The sequence below is a fragment of the Pantherophis guttatus genome, chromosome 1, assembly GCF_059756535.1.
Source record: "Pantherophis guttatus breed Tessera chromosome 1, ASM5975653v1, whole genome shotgun sequence".
Lineage (NCBI taxonomy): Eukaryota > Metazoa > Chordata > Lepidosauria > Squamata > Colubridae > Pantherophis > Pantherophis guttatus.
In genome coordinates, this window is record NC_142063.1 from 171784128 (window position 1) to 171808983 (window position 24856).

Here is a 24856-nt window from a genome sequence, read left to right on the forward strand (position 1 = left end):
TACTTTTATGTATTTTATAATCTCTGGTTCCATTGCTTTAGATGCTTTCAACATTTAATTTTTGCTAGATGTTACCAATTTTAAATTATTTAAATTACCTTGAATTTTCAAAGTGCGTTGGAAAGACTCAATATAAATCTATCTAATGAATAAATAAATTAGCAAATAAACTCAGAAAGTTGGATTCTCTATGAATAATGAAGGCTAAAGTGTGAAAGTTGCCTCAAACATTAATTTTATGCCAATGCAGGTTTTATATTCCAAATATTGTGCAGGAAACTTTCTCCTGGGCAGGTGCCAGGTGTGTACAAATTCCTGATAGAAACTGATGCTGTAGCCTTAGTATTCCAAGACTGGTTTCCTGCAGAAACTCCATGGCTCAGGCTGAAATAATTATGCTGTGCCAAATAAATTTGTCAATTCTGCTGCAGCTTGATTTGATGTTAGACGGTACAGAAAAGGGGAAGATGAGAAGATGAAGAAGACGGTCAAATCCTTTGGTAGGGTGAATGAGATCCAAAGTTAATGGTGCTATCAACACGTCTGGTAAGGCCCACATGTCCAGGAAGCTAAGAAAGAAGAATAAGCTTGTAAGAGAGTTTGAAAAGAACGATAGTATTTTTTTCCAGAAAATAAAGTAGTTCACCATCCTTACTTGCAGTTTTTACAGAGAGAGAGAGGGAGGGAGAGGGAGGGGGAGGGAGGGAGGGATGGGGGGACAGAGAGAGAAAGATGGGAAAAAGCAGGGAGAATTTGAAGGCTAGCATATTTTTAATCTCCCGCTGCTGTCAGGGTTGAAACTGCACCCAAGCCAAGGGATGTGAATAGGTTTTAGGAAGAGGAGAGGAAACAAGATAAATGAGAGTGTATAGCAGTTGGGGACAGCTGTATCCTTTTCTTTCTCCAGAAAACAATACTGGATTTGAGGGCAGAAGAAGGGGAAGAAAATAAAAAGGGATTACCATGCAACCAACACCTGCCAAGAAGTGATGGAGCTCCCCTAAACATCTCCAGTGATTTCCATCTCCATCACGGCTCTTACCTTTTTTGCAGGAACCTGACAAAGAAGCTGCAGGGTAGTGGATAAGTCTCCCAGGCACAAAGCAATTGGTAGCATCACCCAGCCAGCACTGGGACAATATATCAGAAATGGAGACAGGCTTTAGGGTGCCAAAGATGGTTGAGAGAAGGGAATCAGCAGAGAAAGAACATTTGACAGTGTCAACTTTCTGACAGAATTCCACGGCCCATATCAAGTACGGTCACTACTTGGACTTAGAGTACAAGGCAGAGAAGGGCAGTCCGAGAATCCTCACGTGCCATCCGTTTCCTGTACCCACTTGCACTGTCTTTGGACATGCAAAGCACCTGTCAGAGTTTAATCTGCGAGGGAGGGAAACGTAGATCGACACATGCACATACACACATACACAGATTTATTTTTTTTCTCAGACTCAAACCTTTATGTGCATATTAACATTCTGGCATTTAGGAAGCGCTGTGTGATGTGAGAACTGTGTGATGTACAAAGAACGGAATGACATTTTTCAAGGCCAGAAGCTCCTTTCATATTTCCAGAAGCTTAGGTTAAATTAGTTCACTCTGAATCTCAGTGTCAATTCCATGGCCCAAGAGGTGAAGCAAAACTTGCCCTTGTGTGCTTTGAAATGTACTAGAGAAAAGAATAGACAGAACTGCACATGATAGCAATGTTGATAGGCAACTGAATCACAAGTGTTTTTTAAACACTTAAAACGCTTGTGAATAGCTTCTTGATTCCTCTTGTATACTGCTTATCCTCCTTATCGTCACAGCAGCACTGTGATGGGCTGGAAGATCGGGGAGCGGCGGGGGGGGGGCGGGATTTGATAGCTGGTGTGGCTTTCAACTGAAATTCCCCAGCCCCAACCTCTTCCTCCTTTGGAATAAGCTGTATACATTGCGCTGCTTCTTGATTTGGTAACGCATAGGCAAAAGAAAAGGTTGCCTGCAGCATTAATGACTCTGTAGTTATTTTTGCTACTTGCTTTGGAATACAGAACTGGGGAACTCATAGTTGGCTCACAGTATATGAAAGGAGGGCTCCATTTAGTTTGGAGCTCATCAGTTGTGCAGCTCTGATCCAACAGTTTTTCATACTGGATCAAAGTAAGAAATATCATTATAGAAAACACTTGGAAATATGATTGTTTTCATGTATAGAATGGCAGATAGATGCAGAGGATGGATGCAGGATCATCTATATAAGGTTAATAACTTGGTTAATTCCAAATTAATTTGTTTGACTTTTCACACAGGTCAGACTACATAAAAAAGAGTCTGCCAAATGGACCTGTGAGGGAGAGATGGTGGAAGAAAAGGGCTATATAGTGGCACTGGGACTGGGTTGTGTTAAAGATGGTATTTTACCACTATTGTTATGAGACTAAAACATTTATGAACTGTGATATTGTTGATCATTTGCTATCAGAGATGATATTCAGCAGGTTCTGACCAGTTCTGGAGAACCAGTAGCAGAAATTTTGAGTAGTTCGGAGAACTGGTAGTAAAAATTCTGACTGGCCCCGCCCCATCTATTCTCTGCCTCCCAAGTCCCAACTGATCGGGAGGAAATGGGGATTTTGCAGTATCCTTCTCCTGGAGTGGGGTGGGAATGGAGATTTTACAGTATCCTTCCCCTGCCATGCCCATCAAGCCATGCCACACCCACCAAGCCATGCCACACCCACCAAGCCACACCCACAGAACAGGTAGTAAAAAAATTTGAATCCCACCACTGTTTGCTATGATATGAATATGAACAGGAATGAGCCATTCCTGAATTCTGTCCCTCTGTTAATGCAACCTAGGATTGCACTGGCTTTTAATGGCTGCCGTTGCTTACTCCTAGCTCATATTTAAGTGATTATCCACTAGGACTCCAAGATCCCTCTTACAGTTACTACTATTGAGCCAGGTGCCACTTATTCTATAGCTGTGCATTTGGTTTTTCTTGCCTAAATGTAAAACTTTATTTTTCTCACCATTGACTTTCATTTTGTTAGATAGGGCCCAGTGTTCAAGTCTATCAAAGTCTTCTGTATCTTGAGCCTGTCTTCTGGAGTGTTGGCTGTCCTGCCAACTTGCTGTCATCTACAAATGTGATGAGTTCCCCTTCTATCCCCTTATCTAAATCATTGATATAGATGTTGAAGAATACTGGGCCTAAAACAGAGCCTTGGGGTATCCCCTGCATGCTTCCCTCCTTGTAGATGCAGTTTCATTAAGGACTATATATTGAGTGTAGTTGGTCAGCCAATTATGAATCTATCTAGTGGTGATGCTGCCTATCCCACATTTTTTTATCTTATCAAGGAGAAGGTTGTGGTCCACTTTATCAAATGCTTACTGAAGTCCAAATAAATTATACCACTTTTTGTTTTCTTAGTGAAGGATCTCAACTTCTACATCTGTATTGGATCCCAGAAAAACTGGGAAGTAGGGTAGCAAGATGAAGCAAGCTCTAGGAAACCAAGGGTGCAAAAGCAAATTGGCTCCCATCATTTAACCCATGAGATCTCTGGATGATGGCGGCTTGGGGCTAAAACGTGAAGGTCAGACTTGTGGGCTCATTCTCCCAAGCAGGATTTTACTGCATTGTGACTTTTATATTCTGTGTCTTTTTATTCCATTTTGTAGGAATCCCTCTGCTGTGTTAATTTAAGGCTGTGTGTAGGGGTGCTCCAAATCTTCTGAGGAACTGAAACCCCAGATTCCCTAAAATGGCCCTCCAAAGTAAAAACCAGTGAAAAGCATCTAGAGCAAAGGAGTGTAGAGTTGGGAAAAAGATAATTCAATATTGCCTTTTTAAGTTAAAATTGGAATTTAATATTTTTATTCATGTAAATAAGGTAGACCCTAAATGATGAGAGCTGCACTTCTCTTCCCATTATCTCTCCTTTCACCCAGTAAGAATAGCAGTGGAAATAAAATCCAGCCATAGAAACTGGGTGCAGATCAAAAGGGGTAAGTTCTTTACACATATAGATCTAAAAACACAACTTTAGTCATCATTCCTCAGCAATTGTCATGACAGGTCAGAACATCCAAGTTCTAGGTTAACAAAAGAAAACCCAAGTTGGGGATTTGTTCTAATAATTTATATGTTATTCTCAATGTAGTATCTGCTAAACTGTATAACATCAGTGCCAGTTTGCTGATCAGCTCTAATCAACTGCTAGGTTGAAATTAATCAACCTCTTTCCCAGATATCTTAGAAAACAACATAGTCAGTGAACACACCAGTAGGGCAGGAATTGCAGTTTAATGTTTATGGAGGTGACTGGTTTAGAAAGGCTGCCATAAGCATATAAATCGAACTATGTTTCTGTGTAAATCCACTGTTCATGTAAGTCAATTAGTTGCATGAATTGCTGAATTGATGCAAATATAATCAGCAGCCAGACTTCTCCAACAGTGTATTCGGAGGAAGGTTTTCTGGCATTCTCACTGGCAATGTTGGTTAAAAACTCTGGGAGATGTAATCTATCCCCTCTTGAAGGTAATAGGTTGGGAAGGCTAATGTAATATAGTAATTAATCCTGAAGTTGAGATTAGTGTTTCATTGTCTTTCGTACTGAATGATGGTGTGTGCCTGAAATTTTTCTGCTTCTTATTTGAAAGTCTCTCCCTCTGTCAAAAGATAATCTCACAGCTTTTCCTTCTTTTTGCCTTCAAAAAGTCCTGAACTCCTAATCCTCTTAATGTTTTCTGACTCCATAGGGTAATATAATCCTGCCCTAAATCTAAGAGTCCGAGAAGGCAGATACAGACACCCACATACGCAGAAAGTGTCTTTCAAGCCATCACCCCTTCCAAAGAAACACAATCACCTTTTCTCTTTTATGCCCTTACAAATTATTGACAACAAAACCGGCACTAAAAATAAATAAGGTAAAAGTTCCTGGGGATCATAGCCAGCCTTTTTCTCCCTTCCCCCGGCTTTACTTCTGATACTGTAACTGGCAGGGTTTCTACACTCACTGGAACTAATGCAGCTTTTAAAAATGAAATGACAAGGGAACACTTTAACACCAAGAGAAGCATGAATTTGATTTAGAGTTGAGGACAATTGGAAGCATGTGGGAGCTCAGAGGGCATAAAAGGGAAAGAAAAACATCCAGCCATGTTGTTTTCCACACTCTTGTGGTGTCTCTAAGCAAATTAACAATGCAGATCAGCATTTCTTGATTATTGATACCTTTCTGCATCTGGACATGTCAGGTAATCTGAATTAGTGGAAAAGATTACGCGTGGGGTAAGGTAAGCAGGATGTGCATCTCTGATGCTGTTGCAATTCAAAGTTGCAATTCAAAGAAAAGATAGGTCTGGGCTGGATTCCTTTCAGTTATCCTAAACCTAACCTGCAATCCCTAAGGCATTCTTCTGTATGGCCCCCTTTCCGTCTTTTATTTTTCTCGATTGTAATGTGCCTGAGTGGAAAGACATAGAAATTCACATGTCTGTGGTTTCACAAAAGCATCTTGTGCTCCATTGAATTAAAAGCAGCTCATCAATGGCTATTTTTAAGATTGCTTAAGCTACAGTGAGAGGACTTAGTAAAAGATCTGCCATATCCCAGTACATGGCTAGTGGGTTAGGTTTAGCTTAATAGGTCAAAGCTGAATAGTCCTTTTTATCAATTTCTTCCATTTATATTTACACTCTCTGCCTTAGTATATACAAGATTGATCCACAGAAAATTTGGTAGACTAGAGTGTGGGTGTTAAAATTACTATATGCCAATACAAATTACCATCTGTATTGGCATATAGTGAGAGCCAGTGGTGAAATCCAATTTTTTTTACTACCGGTTCTGTGGGTGTGGCTTGGTGGGCGTGGTGTGGCTTGTGGATGTGGCAGGGGAAAGATATTGCAAAATCTCCATTCCCACCCCACTCCGGGGGGAAGGATATTGCAAAATCTCCATTCCCACCCCACTCTGGGGCCAGCCAGAGGTGGCATTTGCCGATTCTCCGAACTGCTCAAAATTTCCTCTACCAGTTCTCCAGAACCTGTCAGAACCTGCTGGATTTCACCCCTGGTGAGAGCCCATGTAAAGTAACATTGCATTAGCTAAATAAGTAAAGAATTGTTGACATGAAATATTTCATATCTGTCAAGAATATGAGGTTCAAGTATTCTGTGCTTGTGTGTAATGACAAAATAAGAAAGCCACTTCTTAAAAGCTTTTAATGTTGCTTCTTTTCCTTTAAAAGCATATCTTGCTTTGTGCTACTTAGACTTTAAAAACTTGCTGTTCGCATTTAGTTCCAATAAAAATGAAAGCCTGTGCAGAATATTTTCTGCAATAGATCAAGTGCAAGGATTTCAGAAGAAGGAACCACAGCTTGATTTCTTCAGTTTATTTGCATTTTTGCAAATGGTAGCTAGAAACCTGAAGCTAATCCTAATATTTTATGCTTTGAACACCAAGACTGTGATGATCAGATTTAGCAGCCCAGTGTAGGTGATGGCATTTTGTGGTTATTCATATATTCTCCTTCAGAAAGGCTCATTCCAACCAAGCAGAGCTCGATGATAGTCATTCATATTTCATACCAGACTGAAGATGAAAAAGTCTGGAGGTGACACAATATTGCCGCATTACAATCTGGCCATTCATGTCTCATTTTCAGATTTCCCCAGTGTGGTGTAAAAGGAGACCACCCTAGGCTCGGCTGCCTCATTTCTTCTGTGCTGCTCCTATAAATCACATTCTGGGAGAAAAGATGGCTGCCAGGACTAGGGGAGGATGACTATGAATTTGCTTCTGGATTACAATTTGACAGGCAACCTGTGGTTGTTTATAGGGAAGCCTTCAGTTCTCATATTGTTTGGCACACTAATTTATGTTGATCAGTGTGGCATCTGATTATCCAAATTAATGTGATTTTGAAAAGGTGAGCTGGAGAGGAACTGACAGGGGAAACACCCCAGTACCATTGACTCATATCATTTCTAGATTATTTTTACCTGCCTGTGGCTGCATTTGGGGAGGAAGGATCAATCTCTTTACTGAAGGGGCTTTCATCTATGTTCCACCTATCTCCTCATTAATCTGTGAGGGTTTTAAACCAAAAAAAGTTGATAACTAGATAACAAAGTTGTATATATTTTTTTTCAAAAGCCAATTTAAACATTTCATTTTATGTACAATGTTCCAGAAAGAAACATCGCATTACTCTTAAAGGCATTTGGATCCTCGTTTTGAAAGGAGCCACTTCCTGCCTCCTGGAGTGACTGTGATTCTCATTCCCCTCCCCCCCCCACCTCAAAGAAGATAAATACTTCTTAAAAGAATACATTGCAAAATAGATGTGTGTGTTCTGGTCCATGTTTTAGCTGAAAGACCCCTGGAAGATTATATTGGGCTGTGGACATTTTACCATCAGAGGCATTTGCAGGAAAATATTTCTCTCTCTTTCTCTCCCTCCCTCCCCTCTCTCTCTTGCCTCCTCCTTTTCATATGGGGCCAGAAAAACTGCCAAGAAATACAATAGGAAAACTGCCAACAAATATAGTATGCAACCATAAGGGAAGGGGGGCACGGGGGAGAGGAAGATCAGGAGGTTGCCTGATTCAGCTTATTAAACCAGACTTTAAAACGCCAACAATCAGCAGTTGTTCACATTCTGTGTTTTGCTCCACAAATACAGGTAACATGGACCCACGGGTATCATGTTTATTCTTAACCAAAAAGGAAAGTTGTGCTTTGATCATAGTTGTGGACTTTGCTATCAACTCTGATACCCAAGTCCCTTCTGAACAGATTGGATTAGTAACCATAAGACTAGACACAGGTCTTTTGAGACATGGAGAGCATGTATCAGGCAGTTTGAATCTGTAATTTCCAACCTTTTGCCTAAAAGTGCCCTTAGTTGAGCGGACTGCATCAAGGACAGTGATATGTGAAGAAATTTGTGTCTTCAGCTTGGGTGGGGTGGGGGAGTAAAGAATGTGATCAAGACATTGTCTTGGGGATCTTTAGAGCAATAATTGATGGCAAAGGCACCATTCGAAAGAACAACAAAGAGACTGACACTATATAGGATTTAAGAGATGATACTTTTACTTGGAAGAAATACAGCAAGTAATTCAGTTTGGATCTTACGCTCAGTACAGTAGCAAGAAAATGCTCTTTTTCCAAAGAGACTGGAGCCCTAGGTAACAATAGATACTCCATGGTCTTTGAAATAGCATAATTGGGATAGGAACATTTGGTTTGATTTTTGTTGCCAGTTTCACATATCTAAATCCTGCTGTTTCTGGAGGAATCTTCAGACTTTGCACATCTGTTTGGAATTAGGCACCTGGCTGAATTATAGTGTGTCTAATGAATGAATTTAGCCTAAAGTTGTGATGAGCAGGAAGGTTGTTAACACTTTCCTTTGAAAAAAAATAGTGTTTGGATTATTTATCAGCTGTACAGAAAGGATTGAAAAAGTTGATGCCATCACAAAATTCTTCCTGATCCTGTTCCATCAGTGTAAATGAGAAAATGCAAGTTGCTAAAATGATTGGCATACGACACCACTTCAAATAAGAATAACCCCCTATAACTTTCACACTACAAAGGAGGCTTGAATCAAAATTAGTGTGAAAACTAAGGAAACAAAACAGAGAAAAGAGGACTCACCATATGGAATAAGTCAACAGAAGAGGTGGCTGAAGGGTGAGGAATTAAATCCATTTCAGAGAAACGACTTTGTAGAAAGAAGGGGCCAAGGCTGAAGTTGCAAAAATGTTGAAGAAGGATGAGAAGAGAACAAGGAATAAGGACAGGAATGAGGCTAATGGATCTCCCCCAGGGGTGAAATTCAGCCTGTTCTATCCAGCTCGGGCAAACCGGTAGTGGCGGCTGCAGGAGGCTCCGCCCACCCACGTGAACGTCATGACATTGTTTTTTTGTGACAATATTAAGTCTCTGCGTATACCCAGAAGGCTTTGCGCATGCACAGATGATGGTGTGTGCGAGCGAAGCACGCAGGTGCGGGGCACACACACATTTGCAAACCGGTAGGGAAGGTAAGTGAATTTCACCCCGGTCTCCCCTGTCTTGGATTCTTAGATGACATGCTACATGTCATCTTATGTGGGTTGACTCAACGTGGAATGCTTTATAGCAGTATCAAAATACATCTGCGTGCACATACATATGGATATTGGCAGAGGTGAAAGCCACTCACGGCAGACACCGATACTTCCAGACTTCCTGCGGAAAAGGATATCTGGTGACTGCTGAGTAAGGGAAAGATAGGGGAAAGGGTGGTCTGTTGGGATAAAAATCGCATATTAAAAACACATCAATCGTGCTTGCCAGTGTGATCCACAGTGCATCTTTTGGTTTAGCATTTCTGTTCTACTCTAAACCTGTTATCAGCACAGATTTACAAGCATATATTCTTTGTTACAGTGCCACTATTTTGCTACCCTGAGGGCAAGAAAGTGCTAATGATGCTAACTACCTTGCCTGCTTGCTCTGACTTTAGCATGAAGGGTGTTAACGGAGTGTTCTCAGAAGTACTGAGTTCCTCTGCGCCCCCCCCCCCCGCCCGCCAGCTGTCACAAGCTGCATGACCTGATGGTTGGAGAGAATGCAGCCATCATCACTTTTGCCACTCTCCTCTCTACTGAGATGCTTGCCTGGGCATGTGCTCTTGAGTGACAAAAGGAGGCCCTTGTATATGGTTAGAGGCATTAGTTCTACATTGGGTTAGCCTTTTGCCAAAGGCTTTGCATCGATACTTTTCTTCTCACGCTCTGTGTTAGAAGAACGGCTCTCCCCTGCTTTCATGCAGAGCACAGGTTCATACAGCGGCCACAGCGGTCGTGATACATTGGTTCTGGCAAACTATTTTGGCCCCAAGATGACTAAATTGTTTCAAACAGAGGAAACATCTGCATTGTTTCTTTAATCCTAGTTCCCCTGGAATTTGAGGGAAATGTCATAGGATCTTCAAACAATGCCTTACCTGAAATCCCAGGATTCTTAATCTCTAAATTGTTTAACTTTTACTTTACAGTCAGTGTTTGTTAGGTTGCAGTCTACTTAAGCCACATCAAAGGGATATATGTGAAGATACATATAAAATTTCTGTATTCCCCCCCCCCAAAAAAAGCATAAGAGAACATTATGTGAAAAGTTGATTGTTTGAAATGCAGATATCACATTACAAACACCAGCAGCGCCAGCAATAAAAGCTCTCTTGTTGTCTGGTGAGATATATTTGAACTACCTTTTTAGGGGTTCCAGTTGTAGAAGGGCCCCATGCTTGAGCCTCCTCAGTAATGTTCTCTTGCCTCACCTCTGGAACAGCCTGCCTCTAGAGATTTGAACTGCCCCTTCCTGAACATGGCTTGGTAGACAGCTGTTTAGGAATGTTGCTCTTCAAATGATGACACGTCAGGGCCTTTTTGCTTTTATGGTTATGCCATCCATTTTCTGTGTTTTAATGGTATGCTGTTAATTATAAATTGCTGGACTCTTTGGAAATGGAGCAGCATATAAATTGAAGTAATAAAAGAAAATATGGGGACAATTTCTTGTATAATTTTTTTTTGGTCTTTGTATTAAACAAAGGATAAAACAAAAATTGCTGCTACTTTCCCGAGCTATTAAAAAGTAGAAGGAAAAGGGAAAAAATGGTCCATATGGTAATTAAGGATTATGACCATCTGGTAAGACAGGAGTTTGTTCAAATAATTCTGCAACATACGTTGCATCAAGTCTTATTCTTATTAAAATGTTTTTATTTGTCTGCACATGGACGTAGAAGAGAAGTGACTGGCATTTTTTCTTGGACGGATTATAATTCCATGGGAGAAACCAAAGCATTGTACACCAACAACAGTCTTCACATTAATTTGCTGATTTGAATCTGCATTGCCAAAATTTACTGGAGACAATAATCATTACTGCTTACGCCCACTTTGTAAATATTGAAACTCAAATATGAATGGGTAAAATCTGTAGTTCAAGTTATTTTTGTTAGCATGCTCTATTTTAGGCAAATCCGATCTAGATTTTAGGAGGGTTTTGAACATCTTGCACTTCTGGGAATTAAGCCAAGGTGCTTCAGATTTGTCTGTTCAAAACCAGAAGTAGTTCTTATTTAATTGATTTGTCTGGAATTGTATTTTTAAGTTGCTGTTGCGATACAGTAGGACTGAATGGAGTTTCATCCATCCAGCTTAGCACTGCCAATTGCACAGGAGAAAAAAAAATGCTTTTTCTAAACATAGTGCAGAGTTGAAAATTATTCTTAACCAAGGCAAGGAATTCAAATAGAAAAGTAATTATTCCACTATTTTGTATTATTACATAATCAATTGCTCATATTTCCTATCTGTTCCTTTTTATTTTGTTCAGTTTTACACAGTGAAGCAAGTATAATGTTGAGAATGTCTCTTTCTCAGGTATTTCAGGCAAACACTGATGCTTCCGAAGTGGTTCTGAACAAAATCCATGCTCCAGTGCTGACTCGGTTTGTGCGGATCCGTCCCCAGGTTTGGCATAGTGGAATCGCTCTTCGACTGGAGCTCTACGGCTGCCGAATTACAGGTGTCTATCCTTTTCTGGCATTAAGAAAGACTCACCGTTTTCTGCCTTTGCTCAACCCTACAAACTAACCTAGTTGTTAGTGTCACAACTATGGTAGCTTCCTGTGCAGAGAAATATTCTGAGATGGGCACTTCAGATTATTTCATGATGCTGTAGAATTATAGTTTTGGGAAAGGGATAGATATCACTTAGCCCCAAACCCCCACAAACCAAGCCAGCCTAATCCACCGACTACATTCCCTTTATTATTTATTTATTTATTTATTTTATTATTTGGATTTATATGCCGCCCTATCTCCAAAAGGACACAGGGCGGCTCACAACAATAAAACACATACAGTCCAATCCTTCCTTTAAAAATACCCAATAAAACTATAAAACTATAAAAACCATTAAAATCCCCTCTAAAACCCCTTCAGTCCAAGCCGGCCAGGCGAAATAGCCATGTTTTAAGGCCATGGCGGAAAGAGCGAAGGTCAGGGGCCACCCGGAGCTCCAGGGGGAGCTGATTCCACAGGGTAGGTGCATCCACAGAGAAGGCCCGCTCCCTAGGGGTCGCCAGCCGACATTGTCTGGCTGACGGCATCCCAAGGAGGCCCTCCCTGTGGGAACGCACTGGGCGATGGGGAGCTGTCGCTGGCCGCAGATGGTCCGCCAAATACCCCGGGCCTAAGCCATGTAGGGCTTTATAGGTGATAGTCCTCACCCTTTGACCATAATTGATGCCAAAATGACAGTTGTAAGTTATGCTGCTTGTTAAGGTGTCCATACCCAAATTTATGACCTTTTTTGCAGCAGTCATTAAGCAAATACATTGTCTGCAATGAGCATTTGCTGCCTGAAACCAGAAGTAAATATCGGTTTCTGGCAAAAAAACAACAACACACACACATTGTAAATTGCAGTCACATGACCACGGGGGAGGGGAGGGGGAAGCCATCAGATTGAATGTAGGTCATAAGTAGCACCTAGGGAGATCCATCATAACTTCGAATGGTCACTAAGTGACTGGTTGTAAGTCAAGGACTATCTATACTAAGACCGTGCCTCTGGAGGGAAGTTCTCCATGAAACTTGATTAGTAGGCACAAAAGACTTACCAAAAGGATCACAATAGGAACCCAGTTTACAAGTCTTTTTCCCCCTCAAAGATTTCCTGCATTTTTAGAGTTTCTAAAAGCTGTGTGTTCTTTTAGAAACTCTAAAAGTGCATTTGTCTCCTTAAATTATCCTGAAATGCATTTTTCTTCAACCTGCATACTTTAAAAAATGCAAATGCAGCTGCTGAGAAAGGAAATGATATTTCATATGGTAATCAGGGAGAGAGGTATTAAAGCTTTCTTTATCTGCTGTGGCCCTAGTGCAAATTGCTACATCAAAGCTTTATATTCTGTGGGAAAATTCCCATTCCAGTGGCTGCAGCTTGTTTTTTTTTTTTTTTAATGTGAAGATTTATTAGGGTGGTGCACAAGTTTGTGTCCGAGTCAGCCCAGCAATACAAGGATATGCATACTGGGTTTGTGATCTTCTTAAATCGCCCTTGTGACAAAGGTTCTGTTAGCCTCATCAGGCACTAGGTTTTACCTCATTACCAAGTAGCCCACAATCAAAAGCTACCATTTTAGGGAACACAAAATTTGTATTCACATTCTCAGATGCTGTTTTGTATCCGTTCAACCTTTGTACCAGGAGAATAGTGTCATGGCTTTATTGCATCACTGGGGCTTTCCAGGCAGACATGCAGTCATACGGTATAACTAGGCATTGCTGCTAATCAGTATTTGGGAGTACTTGGCCCAGCACTTAAAAGTTTGCTCAGTGGCTCTGCATTTCCTAATCTTTTTCTTGGAGGACTGACACTGAGGTTTGGAAAATGCCCAGGGTTTATATTGGGTTTTGCACAACACGATTGTCCAGTACAAATGTTGGAGGAGAAGGAGAAGTAATTGGCCTATGCAAATAATCACTTGAGGCTGCAGTCATGAAATGGTCAGGGATTTAATGACCCTTTACCATAACATTTTTACCTGATTTGGTGAAAATCAGGTAAATCTTGCATCTTGATTCTTTTTTTTTTTCTTTTTTACATAGCAAAGAGATTTCAAAGGGCTTCTTAGCTCAACTGCCATTTTGAAATCTGGAAATTCTGGGTCAGGACATAAGTAACGTTGCAGTCTCACTGAGATGCTTATATACAGTCAGGTCCAGAAATATTGGGACATCGACACAATTCTAACATATTTGGCTCTGTACACCACCACAATGGAGTTGGAATGAAACAAACACAATGTGTGTTAACTGCAGACTGTCAGCTTTAATTTGAGGGTATGTACATCCAACTCAGGTGAACGGTGTAGGACTTACAGCAGTTTGTATATGTGCCTCCCACTTGTTAAGGGACCAAAAGTAATGGGACAATTGGCTTCTCAGCTGTTCCATGGTCAGGTGTGTGATATTCCCTCATTACCCCAATTACAATGTGCAGATAAAAGGCCCAGAGTTCATTTCAAGTGTGCTATTTGCATTTGGAATCTGTTGCTGTCAACTCTCAAGATGAGATCCAAAGAGCTGTCACTATCAGTGAAGCAAGCCATCATTAGGCTGAAGAAACAAAACAAACCCATCAGAGAGATAGCAAGAACATTAGGCGTGGCCAAAACAACTGTTTGAAACATTCTCAAAAAAAAGGAATGCACCGGTGAGCTCAGCAACACCAAAAGACCTGGGAGACTATGGAAAACAAGTGTGGTGGATGACCGAAAAATTCTTTCCCTGGTGAAGAAAACACCCTTCACAACAGTTGGCCAGATCAAGAACACTCTCCAGGAGGTAGGTGTATGTGTGTCAAAGTCAACAATCAAGAGAAGACTTCACCAGAGTGAATACAGAGGGTTCACCACAAGATGTAAACCATTGGTGAGCTTCAAAAACAGGAAGGCCAGATTAGAATTTGCCAAACAACATCTAACAAAGCCTTCACAGTTCTGGAACAAGATCCTATGGACAGATGAGACCAAGATCAACTTGTACCAGAGTGATGGGAAGAAAAGAGTATGGAGAAGGAAAGGAATTGCTCATGATCCTAAGCATACCACCTCATCAGTGAAGCATGGTGGTGGTAGTGTCATGGCGTGGGCATGTATGGCTGCCAATGGAACTGGTTCTCTTGTATTTATTGATGATGTGACTGCTGACAAAAGCAGCAGGATGAATTCTGAAGTGTTTTGGGCAATATTATCTGCTCACATTCAGCCAAATGCTGCAGAACTCATTGGACGGCACTTCACAGTGCAGATGGACAATGACCCAAAGCATACTGCAAAACCAACCAAAGAGTTTTTGAAGGGACAGAAGTGGAATGTTATGCAATGGCCAAGTCAATCACCTGACCTGAATCCCATTGAGCATGCATTTCACTTGCTGAAGACAAAACTGAAGGGAAAATGCCCCAAGAACAAGCAGGAACTGAAGACAGTTGCAGTAGAGGCCTGGCAGAGCATCACCAGGGATGAAACCCAGCGTCTGGTGATGTCTATGCATTCCAGACTTCAGGCTGTGATTGACTGCAAAGGATTTGCAACCAAGTATTAAGAAGGGAAAGTTTGATTTATGATTATTATTCTGTCCCATTACTTTTGGTCCCTTAACAAGTGGGAGGCACATATGCAAACTGCTGTAAGTCCTACACCGTTCACCTGAGTTGGATGTACATACCCTCAAATTAAAGCTGACAGTCTGCAGTTAACACACATTGTATTTGTTTCATTCCAACTCCATTGTGATGGTGTATAGAGCCAAAGATGTTAGAATTGTGTCGATGTCCCAATATTTCTGGACCTGACTGTACAATAATTGCTTTTCTTTCCCCCCACCCCCACCAATTAGTTGTGGCTTCACATGCCACAAGTAAATTTACATGTAAAAAGAGAACATTAAGCCTAGCCATCATTTGAATTGTTTTAACAGGATGGCCTCCAGTTATGGTTTATCTCTCATTTGATTGGATTTAATTGATACCTATTTTTAAAAGAGCTGGAATAGCAACCAGAATGCTATTACCGGATGAAAGTTTAGCTGGAAGCAGAGACCAGTTTGGATTAAGAATTTTTGGGTAAGGTGTATTTTAAGCCACCGTGGAAGGGCCCCCGTAACCTATGAAAGCGGGAGTCCTTAATACTCTCTGAACTTGTTTGTTTTCTTGCAGACATTTCATTAGGTAACATCTTATTGGTACCTATGAAAGCTGTTATAAAGTAAAGCAAAGATGCCTTAAATGCTTTGCAATCAACTTCAGTACCTAGATGGCAGTGAGAAATTATTCTTCCTATGTCATTGCAGAATTTTTAGCCCCCACCTGATTTTGCATAATAGCAATTTCTACGCTCACTGCTGCTCCTTTTCATACAGATTCACCCTGTTCCAGTATGTTGGGGATGCTTTCAGGACTTATCCCAGACTCTCAGATCTCAGCTTCTTCTACCAGAGAATATCACTGGGTTCCTAGTGTGGCACGCCTAGTCAGCAGCCGCTCAGGATGGTTCCCACGCATCCCTCAAGCCCAGCCTAGTGAGGAGTGGCTGCAGGTAGATCTGGGCCTCCCGAAGAATGTGAAAGGAGTGATTATCCAAGGAGCCCGAGGTGGAGACAGCATCAATGTGGCGGAGGCCCGAGCTTTTGTGAAGAAGTTTAAAGTGGCCTACAGCATGGATGGGAAAGACTGGCATTCAATACAAGATCCCCGGACCATGCAGCCAAAGGTAAGACCTCTTAGTTGGAATGTAATAGGGAGCTACTGGGCACTGGTACTTTTTTTTCCTTTTATTTCTTCTTCCTTTCTGGTGAAATTTATTATAGCAATAGCACTTAGACTTATATACAGCTCCGTAGTGCTTTACAGCTCGCTAAGCAGTTTACAGAGGCACATATTGCCCTTAACAATCTAGGTCCTCATTTTACCGACCCCAGAAGGATGAAAGGCTGAATCAACCCTGAGCCAGTGAGAATTGACTGCCGAACTACAGTTATTATGGCTGCTTACATCAGTGGGAGCCTTTGCTTCAGGAGACATGACCACTTTGAAGGGTCCTTCTGCAAACCACAATCCTACCTGCAAAATCATATGTTTCACACTTGTCTCAGTATAAAAACAATCTTATTCTATTTTGGTGATTAGTGGTTATGCAGTAGTTCTCAATGAGCTGCTTAAAGTTGAAATGATTGAAGTAGCATAAAACCATTTAAGATGAATGTGTGTTTCAAAAGGATGTGGGAAAGAGGAGGGTTCTTATCTATGAATGTACTTCCTCCTCCTCCTCTCCCTTCCTTTCTTCCTATTTAGCAGTAGGATCATCATCATCATAGTGGAAAAGCTGGAACACTTAGAAGCTGGAAAGTGTCATCTATTTTTCACTTCTTTCTCTTTTCCCTCATATAGCAAATTTACACATGGGCCTTTTCATTTCAGATTGCACGTGAAGGCACATGTGGCTGAATATGTCTTTAAATGCCCAACAGCAACCGTTGACCACTTACTGTGCATAGAAAACCAGATGTTAGAAATAAGTATCATTGAGCCGAGCAGCAGATGTTGGGGAATGCTCTGTTGAGAGATTAGAAGTCCTGATGTACAAGACAGTCTCCTCTGCTTCCCCGGGCTCTTCTTCATGTACTTTCCAAAAAGTGCATGAATCTGCCCGATCACCAGTCTTGAAGTAGAGTTTTACTGCTGCTCCAGGGTTTGTTTTTTGGGGAGGTCTGTGCAAAGGTGCTGGGTTAAAAAATAACAACTTGTCTTTCTACTCAGTATCTCAGGGGTGGGGGAGGTGCCTCCCTTTTTCCCCCTGTCCAACAAGTGTTTCTCTGCTTGACTGGGAGAATGGAAAATGTAGGGCTGAGATTACATCCATATCCAGCATTCCCTACGCCTTACCAATAATTCTATCGTGCTATTGTAGGAAGTGAAATCAGGGTGTCTTAATGGCTTGGATAGACAGAACAGGACAGACAGCAAAGTAGTATCTGGTTAGAAATGATGGCTTTTTAAAAAATGAACCAATAGAGGGAAGAAACTGAAATGAGCACCGCCCCCTAGAGTTGGACATGACTGGACAGGGAAAGCTTTGCCTTTTTTCTTTACAGTTTTTTTTAGCAAGAGTATGGCTTAGTCTCGATTACTTCTCCCCCACCAATGTCACCATTTCTGCAAAGAACGTTTGGCACAGCCCTGGTTTACTGTATCCTGCCTTGTCTCTGTTTTATCTCCTCAGTGAGAAGTAGGGCATTGTTCTTCATACGATTCAGAGGAAGGTGAGGGTATATAGAGTATAGACCATTTGTGATAAAAATGGCCTGCTTTAGAGCCCATATTTGGGTTGTTCTTATTGAAGCTTCTGCTTCATTTTTCCAAATTTTCCAGTGACATTCTTACTTGTTAAGGATTTAAGAGATGAACTTTTGCACCACTGTTAAAACCTTAGTTCAGGAGGCCCAAGGCTCTAAATCATAGACAAACACAAAGTCTAAGTTTCTGCTAGCCAATTACTTGAATTAGTACATATGGTATCAGAGAGAGGTATCTTTTAGAACTTGATGGAAAAATGTGTGAGGCGGGTGAGGAGATGAAGACCATTAACAGCCAAGTCAGAAGTCAGTAGTGTTTACACAAGAAGTCAGTAGAGTTATACCAGATTTGAGTCAGTATATCTGGTATCAACATCTAGCTAAGAGGAGGCATGTCCTGTGCCAAAGCACGCTGTGTGGTTTGTCAGATGGACTACATCTCGCTTGGCAGCAGCATCCTGCTCTCAGGCATGGAACTTTTCAGTTGGCCACAAACTCTGGCTAGCAGAGGAAGGAGTGAGATGGAGACAGAAGGAAGGGAGAGTAATTTTGAAACTGAAGCACCATATCCTGTCTCTCAATTACTTTGCAGATCAAATGTATTTGAAAATAACTGACTTAGATTGTACCAAAGGTGAAAAGGCCTTATCATCTTTCTCCCTTGCTGTTTTTTATTACTATAGTCAACCACCAAAAAGTATGCTTAAGCTGTCGTTTTTATATAGCATGCCACCAGAGTTAATACAGGGCGATTGAGATTTGTTGGGGTTTTTCATGGATTTTGTTGTACCTTGAACTGAATGTAAGTCAAGATCATCAAGTCAAGGCTGCAAGTTTCCCATGCACAGAAGATCCCCATTTTCAGAATTTGCAATTGCAAAGACATCTTTAAGTATGTTCATCAGAATGATCTCTTAGCTCTTACCTTTACTACTTGGAGATCTAAGCCCATGTATGAAGATCTAAGTCCATGTATGAAGATCCATAAAACAGTTGAGGATTAGGAAACAGGGATTATGTGCCCCTCTCTCTCTAAACTACACTTTAACTAGTGTACTAGATACTATAGTTGTACTAGATACTATACTATCTAAGAAGAGTTTAGGATTTTAGTAAACTATATAAATATGATGTGAATATATATAGCCTGAAGCTACATTAGAAGGATTCACACGCATAAAGGTTTGAAACAGGCTAGAAATTACGCTACATCCCACTCCTAACACTTTTTTGTTTGCATTTATTATTTGGTTTACACCATATTTCTACTTATAATGGTTAACAAAACTTAAGAAGCAACCACAACATATGAGCCTTGCTGGCACAGTGGTTAGAGTATAGTACTACAGGCTGTTGATCACCAGCTTGTCACTGGCTGCCTGCAATTTGGCAGTTCAAATCTCACCAGGCTCAAGATTGACTCAGCCTTCCATCCTTCCGAGATCGGTAAAATGAGGATTGTTGGGGGCAATATGCTGAGTCTGTAAACCTCTTAGAGAGGGCTGTAAAAGCACTATGAAGTGGTATATAAGTCTAAATGCTCTATTGCTATTAAAAAATAGGATTAAGTTTGATAAAAGAGATACTATCTTTGTATTTTTTCTGAATTGTAAGAGAACAGAACACAGGAGACTGCATTTCAAGTTCTTTCCTGTGGAGCAGAAAAATGGGGGCATCTTCCATAGGATTTATCCTGCACATCATAACAAATGTTGTATAACAAAAGAGGTCATTGTGAGCCAGACAGGCTCAAAGCTATTCAAGTTTTGAAAACACCTCAAAAGCAATTGGCAACCAAAGCAGATCTTTCAGTAGAGAAGTCATATAATCCCTGTAACTTGTATTATTAGTTAGCAGTCTACTGTAAGTGTCACTTTTTGCTCCACTTGCAGCTTCCAGACATTTTTCACAGGTGATTTCACGTAGAACACACTCCAGTAATGAGAAATGACATAACCAAGATCTGACCAGATCTTGCCCATTGACTTGTTTGTTTAATTTATAACATGCCTTTCTTCCAGAAGCTCAAGGCAGTATTGTAGAACTCCACCCTCCAATTTACTCCTACAGCAGCCCTGTGAAATAGATTGGCTCAGAGTCACCCAGGGAGCTCCCCAGGCTGAGGATGCACACAAACATCTGTCTCCCTATGTCTAGTTCAAATCTTAACCATGGTTACACTGTAGCTCATATCGGCTGAAGTTGAATCTATCAAACTACACTTTCCCCTAGGGTCTCCACTCTTTAGTTGGTTCACCTGAGGAAGATCCACATTGTGCTGCATTTCTTAAAATCCAAGATAAAGGAAATTTCTGCTCCAGGCTAATGTAACTGAATTATAATCAAAGTAACCTAAGCTCACCAGTAGTTTTGCAGATGATATTGTTTACCTAAATGTTTAGTGTTCACTTTGTTCTCCTATGGCAGCAAAATTCATCTTTCAGATTTCCAGGAAAAAGATTGTAGAATTTCCCAAGATAGTTCAACCATTGGTACATTTAAGACAGAAAATGTTTTCTGATAATCTTGGCCAGCTTTGGTATAAGATGTATTTCTTGGTTGGGTATTTTTCCTTTTACCTTCTCTAATAGAGGTAACATTCAATGAATGTATTGTCATTTATTCTTGAAAAAGCAGCTTCAGTATTGCTTCACCTCAATAAAAAGCAATCTGCTGACAAGATGATACTGACAGCTTGCATTCTTAAATATTACAAGCTTCTGTGGTTTGGTCTAATATGTCAGCAATTGATGAAAAGCTATTAATACTATGAAAATAGGAATGTGCTACACTTTGAATTCAAACTGAAAGGTGCCCTGGAGTGGTATATACTTATGTTGGTGCTTTCTAAGCTCACACAGTAGCTACACGATCCCAGGAAAATCTGCTTGTGGGATAAGGAGATGCTAATAGCCATACATACTCAGAAGCACCTATTTGCTACCTGTGGTGCTTTCTTAATTCAAACACATGTTTTCCATAGATTGTACAGGTGGCTTGTGAAGTCAAAGAAAGATGCAACTTCTTTCAGGAGGTTGCTGACACCTAAACCTTACCTCCTCTGAAATATATTTTTGAATTTGGATGCAGAGAACATCACATCCTTATCTGAAAGCTAACAAAAAGATCCTTTTTCAAGTAGCTTGAGTTTAAGCCATTATTTTTCCCCCAGCATTTTTCTATTTTGTCTTTTCAATTGTCCTTTTGTAACCAATTACATTCTTTAGGTTTTCCCAATTCATTACAATGGGACTGATTGTTGCTTCATACACAGGTGTCAATCTCGCGGTGTCAGGTTGCCATCATGTGACATTTCACAACATTTTTCCCATTCACGGGGCTGGGTGTGGCCTGCCCGTGACGCATCTGACACGCAGGCCAATAGTTTGACACTCCTGATTTACTAGAATAAAAAAATTCAAGTAAATTTGAAAGAATAACCAGTCTCCCAAAGAGTTCTTTTACTATCTGTTTATTTTTTTTAAATTGTTTTTTGGCTCTAAACCTAGAAGAGTCCTATTTAACCTCTGTTTCTCTAAGATATTTGAAGGAAATATGCATTACGACACCCCTGAAGTTAGAAGATTTGATCCTGTTCCTGCACAGTTCATCAGAGTTTACCCAGAAAGATGGTCTCCAGCAGGGATCGGGATGCGATTAGAAGTCCTTGGGTGTGACTGGACTGGTAAGAGCTCTATGAATCTATTTCTTGCCATGAATCCTTCAGCCATTTTGGTCCTGAGAATGTTTGCATAAAAGTTTCTATGTGAGAATCAAACTGATGACATTGCACCACAAATATTTTCCTTTCCCCACTCTTCCTGGTGAATAATTCTTGCCCTGCTTAAATGAGTAAAAATGTTTACTCTATGTATTCCTGTGATGATAGTGAAGCTCTCTTTCAGCTTTATGTTTTCAGGATGACAATATTAACTATGAAAATCCTTAATAAAAATGTCTTTGATAGCATTTTATTATTTTCATTGCTTATTCTCTGCCTATTAGGGTTCATCAGTTGCTGTATATTCTCCTTTCTGAACAATCTTCAAGTTTTGTATATGACTGGCTATGGATGTTCGGACCGCTTTCCTTTGTAAATTTATGCCTAACTTCATAGCTTATTAGGCTGTGGGACACAAATTCAGTGTTGATAGCCCAATAGCACCTTCCTCAAGCAAATAATAATACCGTATTTTCTGGAGTATAAGACGCACCAGAGCTTAGTTTTTGGGGAGGAAAATACCCAAAAACCAGATATTCATTTGGCTAGCATCCTTAGTCTGGTCAGCTTCAGCACATTTATCCCCTGCTTGAGGATAAAAAACAGCTTCTAAAGCACAATTGATCTTTGGAGAGAGAAACAATGAGAAAAGCAGGCAAACCATGGAGATTGCTTCACTCGCTAGAGCCTCCTTAGGGTTGAAAAAAACCACACCACAGCTGAGAGTCGGAGGGAGCAGGCAAAGCGCTTCATTGCTAGCACCGCACCTCGTTAGGGCTGAAAAAAAGCTTCACAGCTGAGAATCATAGGGAGCAGACAAAGGGCGGAGATCACTTGCTAGCGCCTTGTTAGGGCTGAAAAAAAGCTTTGAAAAAGCTACATTCGGAATATAAGCCGCAGCCAGTGGTGGGTTTCAAACATTTTTACTACCGGTTCTGTGGGCATGGCTTGGTGGGCGTGGCATGGCTTGGTGGGCGTGGCTTGGTGGGCATGGCAGGGGAAGGATACTGTAAAATCTCCATCCCCACCCCATTCCAGGGGAAGGTTACTGCAAAATCCCCATTTCCTCCCAATCAGCTGAGACTTGGGAGGCAGAGAATGGATGTGGGCGGGGCCAGTCAGAATTTTTACTACCGGTTCTCCGAACTACTCAAAATTTCCGCTATCGGTTCTCCAGAACTGGTCAGAACCTGCTGAAACCCACCTTTGGACGCAGCCAAATTTTCAGCCTCTTTTAGGAGGGAAAAAAGTGTGTCTTATACTCCGAAAAATACAGTATTTTTTTCCAAATGGCATTCAGAGTGCAGATTAAAAGAGGAATATAAATTTTCTTAGTTTTTCCTTCTCATTTAGATTCTCCTTCCCACTGCTTGGTGCCAGGACGTTCTTATTTGTGGTTCCTAATCATCTGAGTTGTGGAGAGCAGGCATTCTGAATCTCAGCACGCACACAAAAATTTAAGCTTTCCCATCTCTACCAATGAAATAAGAGCAGCAAGAGGGCCCATGTGTGCATGTGTAGAATAATATATATGAGTGAGCATATATATTATCAGGGCTTAAGATGGGGAGGGGAAGGAGAAGGAATGTATACAAGAAGAAGAATGGTATGTAATGGTGGCGGTGGTGGTAATATTCTAATGCCTGCACCCATCCTGCACCATTGAGTTGCACTTTTGTGTAATTCTCAAAACTGATGACTCTGTATGTCTGTTTTAATTATTGCCTTGCTCTGATTTGATGCTATGTTTTGTGATATCCTTTTATGTTAATTCATATGCCCAGCAGCATACATTAGGAAGAAGTTCAGTATAATTAACAGGAACATCTCAAAAACTAGGGAGGCTCAGCATGAGATATCTGTACCACAAGGTTAAACTCTTATATTTCAGAATTCTTGAGAGAGAGTCCAATTATCTGTCAATCTAAGGAATCAAAACGTTACACATATGATTTTATAAAGAAACTGCTTATTCTTCCTTTTGATGTGTAATCATAAAGTATAAAAACCGTCAGCTGGATTTAGCCCTCTAGCTTCCAAGCTTAGCTGAAATGACAAAAAGTGAAGCAGAAGCTACCTCTACCAACTAAATCCTTTTACTGCTGACTGTTAGAGTTAGAAAATTATACTTTCTCTTTTATTTTGTTAAGATGCATCTAGCGTTCAGTCTGCTTTCCAGATGTCACTGGTAAAAAAGGTTTGATTTCTGATTGGAAACCACATCTGTAAAAAGCTTGATTGTATAGATTGGCTTGGGCTGTACAAACTTCCAAAGAAGTAGTTCCCTCACTGGATTGTTACTATCTTTCAATAAATCAACTGTCTGATCAGTGGTGACATTCAAGTTTTTTCCCTACCGGTTCTGTAGGCGTGACTTGGGGGGAGGGCTGTGACTGAGTGGGCATGGCCAACTCGATGTCACTCACAGCCACGCCCACTCAGTCACATGACACCCCCTCCCCCACCAAGCCACGTCCATATAACCCAGTAGGAAAAAAAAATTGAATTTCTGCCTACTTATTTTCTGCCCAGGCCTGGCCTAATCTGTCAAAGGCCTCCTGTTCTCCCTTCGCCAGTCCCGTTTCTCCTCCTTCATAGGCCTTGATCCTAGCCCCACTTCCTCCTCCATGACCGCCTCTTTCTTTGGGCTTACCTTCCTCCTGTGGTGGCTGGTGGCAGGCAGAGGCAAGCTAGGGCTGAGCCGTCGCCACTGGACTCTCCGCCAGCCTGCATCTCGTCCCCCTTGTCGCAAGATGCCTGCAGCAGCTGCTTCTTTTTTTTTTGGTGCAGCTGGATGCTTCTTGCGCCAAAAAAGAGATAGCGGCTGCGGGCTTCTTGCAGCAAAAAAAAAATTACCGACCTCCATCCGCTCCACTTCTCTAACCTGCCACCGCCGGCACCCTGTTCTATATACCAGCCACGCACATGAACCCCATTCCCTGCTGTGAGTATTTATAAAATAAATACACACATACATTTTTGGAACAGAAGAAGTCTTCTGATTCAATAAACTTACAATTGGCAAAAATGTCAATATTCTGGCCAGACTCATCAAGATGGCCAATGTATGTCTTGCTTAACATTATTTCAGACTGCAAATTGGAGGCTCATATGATTAAGTGGTCTTTCATCTAAATGTTAGGTGTCTAGAAGAAAGACTATAGTCTAATCATATGCCCATTAATGCTGTTGATA

At 41.0% G+C, this 24856-nt stretch overlaps 1 protein-coding gene across 4 annotated transcripts in view; it reads left to right on the top strand.

The window, feature by feature from the left end:
- The window catches only part of NRP2 (neuropilin 2), a 207191-nt gene that overhangs the window by 96193 nt on the left and 86142 nt on the right, over nt 1-24856 (top strand). For all 4 annotated transcript variants that reach the window (XM_034431468.2, XM_034431452.3, XM_034431461.3 and 1 more), the window contains exons 8-10: nt 11458-11602; nt 16009-16358; nt 21481-21625. In XM_034431468.2, coding sequence (XP_034287359.2) covers nt 11458-11602; nt 16009-16358; nt 21481-21625 — 640 coding nt within the window. The remainder of the gene's footprint in view (nt 1-11457; nt 11603-16008; nt 16359-21480; nt 21626-24856) is intronic.